The following is a 13896-nucleotide window of genomic DNA, read 5'->3' as shown; positions in this document are numbered from 1 at the left end:
GCAGATAGGGTTACCATTTTGGCCTGCAGATAGGGCTACCATTATGGCCTGCAGATAGGGTTACCATTATGGCCTGCAGATAGGTCTACCATTATGGCCTGCAGATAGGGTTACCATTTTGGCCTGCAGATAGGTCTACCATTATGGCCTGCAGATAGGGTTACCATTTTGGCCTGCAGATAGGTCTACCATTATGGTCTGCAGATAGGGTTACCATCATGGGCTGCAGATAGGGCTACCATTATGGCCTGCAGATAGGGTTACCATTGTTGAAACCTAACAAGTAGAGAAACTTTATTGTTTAGCCACATATTAAAGGGTAACTTTCATCAAAATGTGGAAGAGAAACAAGGATTAAGTCCAGCACCAAACTGAGATTTTAAATGTTTAACCTTACCAGCTGCTCCTTCTTTTACTCCTGAAAAGAAAATGGTAGATGTGAGTGTTCCCTCTTTTATCTTCCCACCCTCTACCTTTATCTCATTATTATTCACAAAGTCCTTCACTTATTTATTTGCCCCATTGTGTGTGTGAATCACTTACCCAGAAGCAGGAAGACAGCAAACACAGTGCTCACCACAATGAGTTTCATCTTCTTCTCCCTCTCTTAATGCTCTTGGAATGAAGGGTTCTCTCTCTTCCCTTTACTTTATACCTGACTGCGCCAACCCCCGGCCACTCTTCCCCTTTGGCCCCCAACCCTCAGTACCAATGAAAATAAACCTGCCCTACCAGCATTAAGCCTGCAGCTCTCTATTTTTAGAATTATAATTGAATTCCTAGGAAATAGCAAGTTCAATTTCAAAAGAAAACAATAATGTAGAGACAAAGGTGCGGCACAACTTAGTGTTTCTGCGAAACAATGGCCTTAAATCTCAGTTTCCCAAAGGCCATCAGATTTTGAGGTTGTGTTCCTGCATCTGGAGAGCTTTCAGCTGAGTCTTGGATATTAATGGGTATCAAAAGAATACACAAACCCAAAATAGGGTAAAGAAAATGTTTTAAAGTAAATATTTTTTTTTTAATTTGAGAGTTTTTATTGATTTTCACATGAAAGAAAACAGTACAATCAACATATTTGCTTTGTATTCTAACAACATTGTATGCTTGTTTGCAATAAAGGCTTCAGATTTGTTGGCTTATTGGTTCTGTGCTTAATCTTCTTTTTGCTTTCCTGTTTATTTCACACTTTCAGTGGGCTATAGTTGATTGGTTAAGAGAAAGTGGTATAGTGGGGTGGTTAGAGGTATGGGGGTTGGGTTGCAGGGGTGGAGAAAGTAGGGTGGGGATAGAGGGAAGGTTAGGAGTTACCGGTTCAGGTTGATCGCTATTCCGGGCTATCTATCTGCTGGTTCTCTAGGTATTGGGCCCACGGATGCCACTCCAGTTCCCCCTCGTAGCTCTTATCCAGTAATCTGTTCCTGATCGATTCCATGGCTTTGATCCAGTTTATTTTTGTTATGAGTGTTGGTGTACCTGGTATGCTAGGTTGCTTCCAATTGGCTGCTAGTATTGTTCTTGCTAAAGTAAATATTTTTTAAAGTATGTATAATGGAACGATAGTGTAGCGTACCAATCACTGGTGGAGACCCGGGTGTAAAAACCCCGAGCCTATCTCTAGGCTATATATTCAATCCCAAAATGATCAAAAAAGTTCTTTTAGCAGGTCAAATAAATTCAACTCGAATACAAAAAGCTCACCCGAGTCCAGAGATGGTTCGGATGCTCAAGGCCCCGAACCTGTAGCTGAAGGGAAAAATCACAAATAGTAGAAGGAACTTCAAACACATCCGGACTAGGAGTCTAGGAGCCTAGGCACTTTGATTTTAAATGGAAGAATAAAGATCGTTTATTAGCAGACTCCTTGTCCGGGTGTGCTTGAAGTTCCTTCTACTGTTTGGATGTTAATGGGTTTCACATTCAAAAAAGGTGCTCAGGCTCAGGCTGAGGTCTTAAGGGCCTAAATGGTTCTTTCATCCCTCAATGGATTAATATACTATTTATATACCGACTGTAGGTCATTGCCCTGGACTGGAAATAATGTATATCTATCTTATGTTTATTCTAAAAATATTTACATGCCCGGCAGTGGGTTACCAAGCATACAAACAAGTAGTCACACAGGCATTCTAAAGTGCTCTCCATCACCTGCTGCCCTTCAGGCATTTTGCAGTTCAGTAGATCTCTTGAAGCCTGTTTGATGTTCTTGCTGCAAAATGGGGAGGTTTTCTTGCTGTATAAATTAGTAATTAATAACTTGCCCACCACGAATGTCAAACTTACAGGCCTATAATTGCCAGGCTGAGATCTTACTCCCTTTTTAAATATAGGAATGACATTCGCCTTCTTCCAATCCATAGGTACCATACCTGATGAACACGAGTCTGAGAATATCTTACTATGCCCACTACCTCATCTATCCTGTCTACCACAGAATTACTCGCTGCACCCCCCCCCCCCCCCCACACTCCTAGTTTAAAATCTCCTCCAACCCTCTAGCCATCTTCTCCCCCAAAGCAGCTGCCATCATTGAGGTGCAGCCCATCCCTGGCAAAGAGTCAGTTCTCCAGAAACCCAAAGCCATCCTCCCTGCACCAATCTCTCAGCCACGCATTAATCTCCCTAAGCTCCTGCTGCCTAGATTTTACAGAGGTTTCATTTTCTGCTGAAGCCTGGAATGAAGTAACACCTGTTGTGTGAACCTACGTTTATCACCTCAACTCTCATACTGAACATTTTTTTGCATGGGCTAAGGCTCTTGTACACTGTAATTTGCCTTGTAAAAGCCACATGGAGCCACCTGTCTGGCTTTGAACCAGACAGTCTGGTTTGTAAACAGACTGCCCAGTTCCAAACTGCCTGTCCAGGTTTCAGAGTCCCAAAACCAGATGAAATGGTGAAGAATGGGAGGGATCTAACAACTTCATAGAACATTTCTGTGCCTTTCTATTAAAAATTTGCAGTATATTCATGTTCATTCATAATTAAGTGGAATAATATCCCTATAAGACAAGGATCCAGGTGTATTTAGGTGCACGGGCTATGAGTGGAAAAGGAAAGAAGGTCTCCTTAAAGGTTAAGGTAACTTTTGGGTTCTGGCCCAGTATCTCCCTTGTGCGGTGGACGAAATTAAAGGCATAGTGGGAACGATTGTGCAGCCCATGTCAGTTTTATAGACTTTTTGTACCCCTGAGTAAGTGAATTCAGTCTCTCTTAAGTGATTACTCCACAGGCTTCCAGTATATTATAGGCCCAGGGCCATTTCATGGACCCAACTAAAGACAAATCTACTGATTTACCCGTGAGGTTTTGGAGTGAAGAAGGGCATGAAAAAAAGAAACAGAGGTTAGAACTATAACCCCAAGTTTATGGGTGTAATAAAAGTCACTGTGATTGTACAAGGGCTATTAATCCATAGCAACTATTCCTATGACTGCTTTCAAACAGATCGCTACTAAATGCTACTCTATTGGTTGATATAGGCCTTGGTGCTAACATTGAGACCTGGCCTGACATGGGCAAATACCTGGGGTAGACTGGATTCCCATTTGCCCTTTATTTGGAGTTACTAGCTTGGCAATGGTCAGTGAAGTTACGGTAAGAGGTTGGCTGGCACTCCATCCAACATTGCTTTGCAATCTCATTTCCCTTTGGGCTTTATATAGGGTTCACTGCCATAGGGACAGATTTCTGTGTTAGGAAGAAAATAAAATATAACTGCAGAGTAGAGATTTAAAATACCCCTATTTGGTTGTGAATTGTAGCCTGTCCATGTGAAGGCATGCCCTATGAGTTAGGAATTCCTACTGGTACAAGGATTGTCAGGTGTACCCCCGTATGTGTATCTATATCAACCTATCCCTAACTCACTACAGCACTGACAGCCCCACCCCATTTTTATCCCCATTGCCCCCACTTATATGTGTCTCACCCTGTTCCACTCTTGCTATGGTGCTATCTGCAATCCAGCCAGTCTCTAATCACTTCTCTCCCATTCCTGTCCCTTAGTCACTTTTGTAGCCCACCTATCACTCCATCCCTCTCACACTTACCCAGAAGCAGGAGGGCCACAGACTCTGCACATATCCCAATGGAACTCATCTTCTTCTGCCCTGAGGGACACTTCTATTCGAGTATAGGTGGCCATACACGGCCAAATTTAAATTGTCCATTCTGCCACTTCAGATTGAGTTGGCAGCTTATCTGTCCTTGTATAGGGCCCTCCAATAGTCCTGCCTAACCTATATTGTGCAGATATCAGCTGGGCTGGTTAAATCAATCCCCTGGGGGTGAAGACTGCATTGGCTTGTTAATGCAGTCCTCAACCCAGTGGCCGTAATTGCCATTGTTGTGATCAGGCCAAACCATAAGATCAGCCCTATATTGCCAATTCTGGGTGGACACATCAAGAAAAGATCTAATCATTGGTGACCATCCCACCCAGCAATTGCCCTTACCCCCATCCCAAACTTGCACAGACCAGATAACAGGTAATTTGGACAGTTAAAGAAGTGTCCGGGGGGAAGTGGAGCTGGGTGGCCATGGTGGACTGGTGAACAGTAAATTTTGTAGTTTTCAAATTACTGGAAACTATTTGATTTTCTGACCTTCCAGCACCCAAGTATTATTCCTTCTTATATAATAGGTAGATGATTACTGCAAAATTCAATTCTATACATAGGGAACTTTATAGAACTTTGACCATGTGAGGGAGCTCTTACTCTATCAAACTGTTTTACATGGATTTTCCCCGTCCTGCACAGTTCAATGCAATGAGAAAAAGAAGCAGTTACACTATAAAATAATATAAATTAGTAAAGGTAAATCAATATTGTGAAAAGTTCAATGGTTGGGTAATTTGTCCCTTTACTGAACTGATTCTCTGCAAAGCAGATTACAAATGTCTGTAAAGTCACTTATGTCCATAGTCTGTAGAGGCAGAGGACACTTACTGTTGTACCAACCTCTTAACTCTGAAGGGACTGCATTGTGCAGCTGCCTAGATCCATGTTAATTTGCAGTGTTTGGGTTTATATGCCCAAATAACCAATAGATTCCACTATTGTTTGAAATGAGGAGCTTGTATCTCCTGATATTGAAGGTTATCTTCAGTCCCTCAGACTTTTATTCAGCCATATCATCAGTCCACTACGATTTCTTGCTGAGAAATAAGCAGAGGTGACACTAAATTTCATGTTTAAATGATTCCCTTTTCTCTGTAATAATAAAACAGTACCTGTACTTGATCCCAACTAAGATATAATTACCCCTTATTGGGGCAGAACAGCCCTATTGGGTTTATTTCATGGTTAAATGATTCCCTTTTCTCTGTAATAATAAAACAGTACCTGTACTTGATCCCAACTAAGATATAATTACCCCTTATTGGGGCAGAACAGTCCTATTGGGTTTATTTCATGGTTAAATGATTCCCTTTTTCTCTGTAATAATAAAACAGTACCTGTACTTGATCCCAACTAAGATATAATTACCCCTTATTGGGGGCAGAACAGCCCTATTGGGTTTATTTAATGGTTAAATGATTTCCTTTTTCTCTGTAATAATAAAACAGTACCTGTACTTGATCCCAACTAAGATATAATTACCCCTTATTGGGGGCAGAACAGCCCTATTGGGTTTATTTAATGGTTAAAGGATTCCCTTTTCTCTGTAATAATAAAACAGTACCTGTACTTGATCCCAACTAAGATATAATTACCCCTTATTGGGGGCAGAACAGCCCTATTGGGTTTAATTAATGGTTAAATGATTCCCTTTTCTCTGTAATAATAAAACAGTACCTGTACTTGATTCCAACTAAGATATAATTACCCCTTATTGGGGGCAGAACAGCCCTATTGGGTTTATTTAATGGTTAAATGATTCCCTTTTCTCTGTAATAATAAAACAGTACCTGTACTTGATTCCAACTAAGATATAATTACCCCTTATTGGGGCAGAACAGCCCTATTGGGTTTATTTAATGGTTAAATGATTCCCTTTTCTCTGTAATAATAAAACAGTACCTGTACTTGATCCCAACTAAGATATAATTACCCCTTATTGGGGGCAGAACAGCCCTATTGGGTTTATTTAATGGTTAAATGATTCCCTTTTCTCTGTAATAATAAAACAGTACCTGTACTTGATCCCAACTAAGATATAATTACCCCTTATTGGGGCAGAACAGCCCTATTGGGTTTATTTAATGGTTAAATGATTTCCTTTTTTTCTGTAATAATAAAACAGTACCTGTACTTGATCCCAAATAAGATATAATTACCCCTTATTGGGGGCAGAACAGCCCTATTGGGTTTATTTAATGGTTAAATGATTCCCTTTTCTCTGTAATAATAAAACAGTACCTGTACTTGATCCCAACTAAGATATAATTACCCCTTATTGGGGCAGAACAGCCCTATTGGGTTTATTTCATGGTTAAATGATTTCCTTTTTCTCTGTAATAATAAAACAGTACCTGTACTTGATCCCAACTAAGATATAATTACCCCTTATTGGGGGCAGAACAGCCCTATTGGGTTTATTTAATGGTTAAATGATTCCCTTTTCTCTGTAATAATAAAACTACCTGTACTTGATCCCAACTAAGATATAATTACCCCTTATTGGGGCAGAACAGCCCTATTGGGTTTATTTAATGGTTAAATGATTCCCTTTTCTCTGTAATAATAAAACAGTACCTGTACTTGATCCCAACTAAGATATAATTACCCCTTATTGGGGCAGAAAAGCCCTATTGGGTTTATTTCATGGTTAAATGATTCCCTTTTCTCTGTAATAATAAAACAGTACCTGTACTTGATCCCAACTAAGATATAATTACCCCTTATTGGGGGCAGAACAGCCCTATTGGGTTTATTTCATGGTTAAATGATTCCCTTTTCTCTGTAATAATAAAACAGTACCTGTACTTGATCCCAACTAAGATATAATTACCCCTTATTGGGGGCAGAACAGCCCTATTGGGTTTATTTCATGGTTAAATGATTCCCTTTTCTCTGTAATAATAAAACAGTACCTGTACTTGATCCCAACTAAGATATAATTACCCCTTATTGGGGCAGAACAGCCCTATTGGGTTTTATTTCATGGTTAAATCATGTTTTTAGCAGACTTTAGGTAGGAGATCCTAATTACGGAGAGACCCCTTATCCGGAAACTTTCTGGATAATGGGTTTCCGGATAAGGGATCCCATACCTGTACTGATAAAAGAAAAACGACGACAACCATTTTTTTTGGGTTAATTATCTTATATACTGTATATGCTTGATCAAATCGCTCCCTTCATCTAATAAATCAATACTTAATTCAAACCTTTTAAACGGGATCACTCCCTGTCAATTTGTCAATTAAAAAAATGAATAAAGTGCTACTAATTGTGCCATAAGTGCTATTTCAGTAGCCAGTGCTACTGAACTAATGGCAGCAATGCATTCCTGGCATAGAAGTACCCGTCGGTTGCAGTCAGACTTCTCTGTACTCTCCATGGTGCAACCTGCGCTCTCGATATCTCGATGTCTATATCTTTCTATATTCTTTAACTGATTATTAATCTGATTCCTATCCCGACATGAACCACAGAAATTTTGACTTGATTGACAGTTTGTTTTTTATTAATTCACATTCTTCTTTCTGTTCAGCTCACTACACTCGGCCCAGGAGCTTTCTATTTAGAGGTTGCACTTGGGTTCCTTGCAGCAGGTCACTATTAGTCTTCTATTTCTCCTTTTAGCTTTCTCGCATTCACTTGCAGTTGTACATAAACGCTCCCAAACTGCGGAGAAAAGGAACAATGAATGAGAAAACGTTCAGGGAATACAGGGTTCCAATGATCATGATGGCATGGCCTCCCCCCACTAAACATGCACAGTCTCTGATGGATTGCATCAAAGTTAAATGACCCCTGTATAAGAGTTAAATGACCCCTGTAGCAGGATTATGTGTATCCTTAGGTGGAACAGCTCAAAGGGGACAACTTTTAATGCCCAAATACACTGCCCTTTTGTCATATTGGTATGAAATTGAGTGCCATTCACATGCTGTAGCCCAGGGCTTTGAGCATGCTCAGTTTATAAGAGTTAAATGACCCCTGTAGCAGGATTATGTGTGTCCTTAGGTGGAACAGCTCAAAGGGGACAACTTTTAATGCCCAAATACACTGCCCTTTTGTCATATTGGTATGAAATTGAGTGCCATTCACATGCTGTAGCCCAGGGCTTTGAGCATGCTCAGTTTATAAGAGTTAAATGACCCCTGTAGCAGGATTATGTGTGGCCTTAGGTGGAACAGCTCAAAGGGGACAACTTTTAATGCCCAAATACACTGCCCTTTTGTCACATTGGTATGAAATTTAGTGCCGCTCACATGCTGTAGCCCAGGGCTTTGAGCATGCTCAGTTTATCTGGAAGTGATCCTCCATTACATAACAGGTATATAGGCACATGGATTGATCCCAGTGTAATATAATGAAGCCAAAAGGGCATAATATTCTCTGTGTGTAAGATAACAGCAAGATGCCTGGAAATCAGCATTCTCATTGGGGAATTGTCTTGTAACTGTTACGTTTCTCATCAGTTTCTATACAGCACTTTGGGGGGGGGGGGCGCAGTGGGAGAGGTTTATGGACACCCGGAGCAACACTGTGGGAAGCCATGAATTTTCTTGTATCCCTAACCAGATAATTAGTAAGAGCAATAGGTGCTTAGAGTGTGAAACAAGGGTACTTAGTAGAGAGTAGTACCATGGAAAGGTGAGGAGTGAATCTACTAAAGGAAGGAGGGGGGTCCTGAGAGGGAGTGGAAAACTGTAAGGACCTCTTGTGAGGTGTGGCAGAAAGGGATGGGTGAGGTGGAATAAGAAAAACGTACCAAGTATTTCCTTGGGGGCGTCTTTGTCATATTTAACGGTATGGGATCGTTGACATGTATCCTGGCCTGGTCCACATACATCAGTCTTCTGTTTTAGGCAGTCATTGGGCAGACTGCAGCTGTGGCACTCAAGTGCTGTTTGTGCCCAATGAAATATAACAGTCATTTAGAACATGCAGGAGAGACCACTGCCTGCAGCTAATGCCAACAGATCAGCGGAGCTCTACATCTTAACAAGCAGTTAGTACATTCCACACTTTTAAATCTCAAGGAAGCTCACTCTAAGAATGTAAAGGGTAAGTTTGTTTGGGATGAAACCAAGGGGTATATTTATCATGCTGTGTAAAAAGTGGAGTGAAGCATTACCGGTGATGTTGCCCAGGGCAACCAATCAGCAATTAGATTTCAACAGTTAGCAAATCAAAGCAAAGCATCTGATTGGCTGCTATGAGCAACATCACCGGTGATGTTTTATTCCACAGCATGATAAATATACCCCCTAGTGTCCTTTGCAGAAACCCCACTAGGAACCTATCCCTTATCAAGATACTCTAAATGTCTGCCCGCACTATAGACTTTATATTTTGTTCTACTTTTTCTCCATTCAGGCCCTTTCTGGGGATGGGGTTTATGAATACAAAAGGCTAAAATTGAAAATTTTGTTGTGAGGGGCCCCGGGATTTCTGATGGCGGCCCTGGAGATATGGACCTTTCTGGGTACTGGATATCTCAGATCCCCTTGTTATTTTTCCCTTGCTCTTATTAATGAATTCTGAGGTTAAGTAACCATACTAATACCTAGTACAATATCCCTTGAGTACATTGAAGGGTAAAGGGTACTGATACCTCAATAACATTTAATACAGTGAGAGACCCCCAAATACATTAAATACTAGGGATGCACCGAATCCACTTTTTTGGATTCGGCTGAACCCCCGAACCCTTTGTAAAGGATTTGGCCGAGTAATGAAGGGTTACATCTGGGGAAAATGGGAAAAATTTTCAACTTCCGTGTTTATGTGACAAAAAGTCACGTGATTTCTAGGATTCGGATTCAGTTCGGCATGGAATCCGAATCCTGACGAAAAAAGACGGATTTTGGCCGAATCCCGAACCTAATCCTGGGTTTGGTGCATCCCTATCAAACACAGTCAGAGACAATGAGTCCTGACACCCCAGAGTCCCCCTTACCCTTCCAAAAAGCAGGTTATCTGAAGACTGGAGCAGGTTCCTGATAATATTTAGCTCAGAAATCTGCATCGCCTAGTGAATTTTGATAGGACTAGGCTATTCCTGCAGGCACAGGATCAAGCATATGACATGGCTGCCCATACACCATTAATTAAAATTTTAAAAATACATTCATTGGTTAAAAAAATCATGACAGTATCCCTTTTAGCATCAGGAGCAAAGGAGCGAGGGGTTCCTAACAGAGTAAATTATAGGGGGAACTGGGAAATAACAAGGGGGCAAAAATATAGGGGAATTCCAATCATGGAAGCAGCCGAAAAGCAAGACTTCGTACTTACGTTTTTTTGCTGACTCCGCCTCTGGAAAAGAAGATAAAAAAATAAATATTTTATGATTCCAGCAGCTAATTATATGTAGGATACATCTTTTATCCTTATATTTTATATGTTATTTGTTATGACACCATCACCCTTGGTCAGTCCCGTAACTGCTGCTTTAAAAACGACTTCCTGGTAACATATGTGGATGATTATGGTGCACTTAATATAGGGGGCACTCCATTTGCCTCCTGTGGGATAGTTATTACATTTGATGATTTTGTAATAATGTAATAATGGTGAGACCCATCAGAAAAGGACTGAATCAATGTTTTTATATTTTTATATACCAAAGTGTATGCAGAAATAGAAAAAAAATACTATTTCTCTACAAATCTTTCAAACTTAATTACATATGCAAGAGGCTTGACCAATAAAAAAGCATCTTGCTGTTATCACATTTAGGGAGATTATCGTGTCAGTTTTGCTCTAAGATATCATGCTATAATCAAACATCAGACAGGAGGGCATATTGCTGTTAAGTTGTGCTTGATGCTTCCAAAAGTTGTAGCAATAAAAAAACATGGAGCTGGATTTACACAGATGAGCCAGAATTCTCATTGGAGGATTATTTTGCATATTAGTATAGCCGCTGGCTCTGGGGAGCTAGGGAAACATTTTACTGAGTAATATTGCTTTAAGAATACAACCTTGATGTATATCATGATATCTTGATGTCTTATATATATATATATATATGTTTTCATGCTTAAAAATACATTGTATTTTGAGGTCTTTTTCATATTGAAGTTTCTGTGTGGCTCACTTACCGTGCAGCAGGACAGTTACCAGTACGGCACACAGAATTATTAGCTTCATCTTGTTCTGTCTCAAACACGGTGAGTTGGGGGAGTCAGTTGCTTGCTATATACCTGCCTGTGCCTCCCCCTCCCACCCCTCGTTCCTTCCCCACCCCTGCTCCAAAGTCAACAAATGACCAGACAGAAAGGCAGGGACATTCTGCACTCTCAGCAAGTGTTACTGAGTCTTCCCTTTACACTAATACACTGAATGGTGCCCTAAGGTCTATCTCTTTGAGAAAGGGACTGCAACAGGAACACTTTATATCAGGGGTACTAACATGCTGCATAGATAGAACTATGGCCACTACCCATTAAACATAGCAGAATGCTTGCCATTTTCATCAATAGGAAGTGGCAACATGTCAGTCATTTTCATGAGAGCCCACAATCACTTTGGGTAAATGGTGGCTACGAGGCCCTATTCCATTATGATATAGTACAATGGGCCTAGAGAGCAGATCTTGTGCAATATGGAGACACATGATGATGGTAAATCATTTGACCAGACAGTAGGTACTGTAATTGGCACTGTATTTAACTGCCGTGTGTTCTGGGGTATTATACATGGAAATGGCACTGTATTTAACTGCCGTGTGTTCTGGGGTATTATACATGGAATTGGCACTGTATTTATCTGCCCTGTGTCCTGGGGTATTATACATGGAATTGGCACTGTATTTATCTGCCGTGTGTTCTGGGGTATTATACATGGAATTGGCACTGTATTTATCTGCCGTGTGTTCTGGGGTATTATACATGGAATTGGCACTGTATTTATCTGCCTTGTGTTCTGAGGTATTATACATGGAATTGGCACTGTATTTATCTGCACCGTGTTCTGGGGTATTATACATGGAATTGGCACTGTATTTATCTGCCGTGTGTTCTGGGGTATTATACATGGAATTGGCACTGTATTTATCTGCCGTGTGTTCTGGGGTATTATACATGGAATTGGCACTGTATTTATCTGCCTTGTGTTCTGAGGTATTATACATGGAATTGGCACTGTATTTATCTGCACCGTGTTCTGGGGTATTATACATGGAATTGGCACTGTATTTATCTAACTTGTGTTCTGGGGTATTGTACATGGAATTGGTACTGTATTTATCTGCCGTGTGTTCTGGGGTATTATACATGGAATTGGCACTGTATTTATCTGCCTTGTGTTCTGGGGTATTATACATGGAATTGGCACTGTATTTATCTGCCGTGTGTTCTGGGGTATTATACATGGAATTGGCACTGTATTTATCTGCCTTGTGTTCTGGGGTATTATACATGGAATTGGTACTGTATTTATCTGCCGTGTGTTCTGGGGTATTATACATGGAATTGGCACTGTATTTATCTGCCGTGTGTTCTGGGGTATTATACATGGAATTGGCACTGTATTTATCTGCCGTGTGTTCTGGGGTATTATACATGGAATTGGCACTGTATTTAACTGCCGTGTGTTCTGGAGTATTATACATGGAATTGGCACTGTATTTAACTGCCTTGTGTTCTGGGATAGTATACATGGAATTGGCACTGTATTTATCTGCCGTGTGTTCTGGGGTATTATACATGGAATTGGCGCTGTATTTATCCTGCTGTGTGTTCTGGGGTATTATACATGGAATTGGCACTGTATTTATCTGCCGTGTGTTCTGGGGTATTATACATGGAATTGGCACTGTATTTAACTGCCGTGTGTTCTGGAGTATTATACATGGAATTGGCACTGTATTTAACTGCCGTGTGTTCTGGAGTATTATACATGGAATTGGCACTGTATTTAACTGCCGTGTGTTCTGGGATAGTATACATTGAATTGGCACTGTATTTAACTGCCGTGTGTTCTGGGGTATTATACATGGAATTGGCACTGTATTTATCTGCCGTGTGTTCTGGGGTATTATACATGGAATTGGCACTGTATTTAACTGCCGTGTGTTCTGGGGTATTATACATGGAATTGGCACTGTATTTATCTGCCCTGTGTCCTGGGGTATTATACATGGAATTGGCACTGTATTTATCTGCCCTGTGTTCTGGGGTATTATACATGGAATTGGCATTGTATTTATCTGCCTTGTGTTCTGGGGTATTATACATGGAATTGGCACTGTATTTATCTGCCTTGTGTTCTGAGGTATTATACATGGAATTGGCACTGTATTTATCTGCCTTGTGTTCTGGGGTATTATACATGGAATTGGCACTGTATTTATCTGCCTTGTGTTCTGAGGTATTATACATGGAATTGGCACTGTATTTATCTGCACCGTGTTCTGGGGTATTATACATGGAATTGGCACTGTATTTATCTGCCTTGTGTTCTGGGGTATTGTACATGGAATTGGCACTGTATTTATCTGCCGTGTGTTCTGGGGTATTATACATGGAATTGGCACTGTATTTATCTGCCGTGTGTTCTGGGGTATTATACATGGAATTGGCGCTGTATTTATCCTGCTGTGTGTTCTGGGGTATTATACATGGAATTGGCGCTGTATTTATCTGCCGTGTGTTCTGGGGTATTATACATGGAATTGGCGCTGTATTTATCTGCCGTGTGTTCTGGGGTATTATACATGGAATTGGCGCTGTATTTATCTGCCGTGTGTTCTGGGGTATTATACATGGAA

The 13896-nt window shown here is 40.6% G+C and overlaps 1 protein-coding gene across 1 annotated transcript; it reads right to left on the bottom strand.

Annotated features, from left to right (window-relative positions):
• Window positions 1-7613: 7613 nt before the first annotated feature.
• LOC100493076 lies at window positions 7614-11335 on the bottom strand. Its single transcript, XM_002941689.4, has 4 exons — window positions 11228-11335; window positions 10419-10439; window positions 8890-9024; window positions 7614-7796 (listed from the first exon to the last, which is right to left on the bottom strand). Exons 1-4 carry the CDS (start codon window positions 11274-11276, stop codon window positions 7693-7695), a joined length of 309 nt encoding a protein of 102 aa, XP_002941735.1. The 5' UTR covers window positions 11277-11335; the 3' UTR covers window positions 7614-7692.
• Between the last annotated feature and the right edge of the window lie 2561 nt (window positions 11336-13896).

The sequence above is a fragment of the Xenopus tropicalis genome, chromosome 9, assembly GCF_000004195.4.
Source record: "Xenopus tropicalis strain Nigerian chromosome 9, UCB_Xtro_10.0, whole genome shotgun sequence".
NCBI lineage: Eukaryota > Metazoa > Chordata > Amphibia > Anura > Pipidae > Xenopus > Xenopus tropicalis.
The sequence above is the reverse complement of the archived record's forward strand: the minus strand, read 5'-3'. Positions and strand labels throughout refer to the sequence as shown.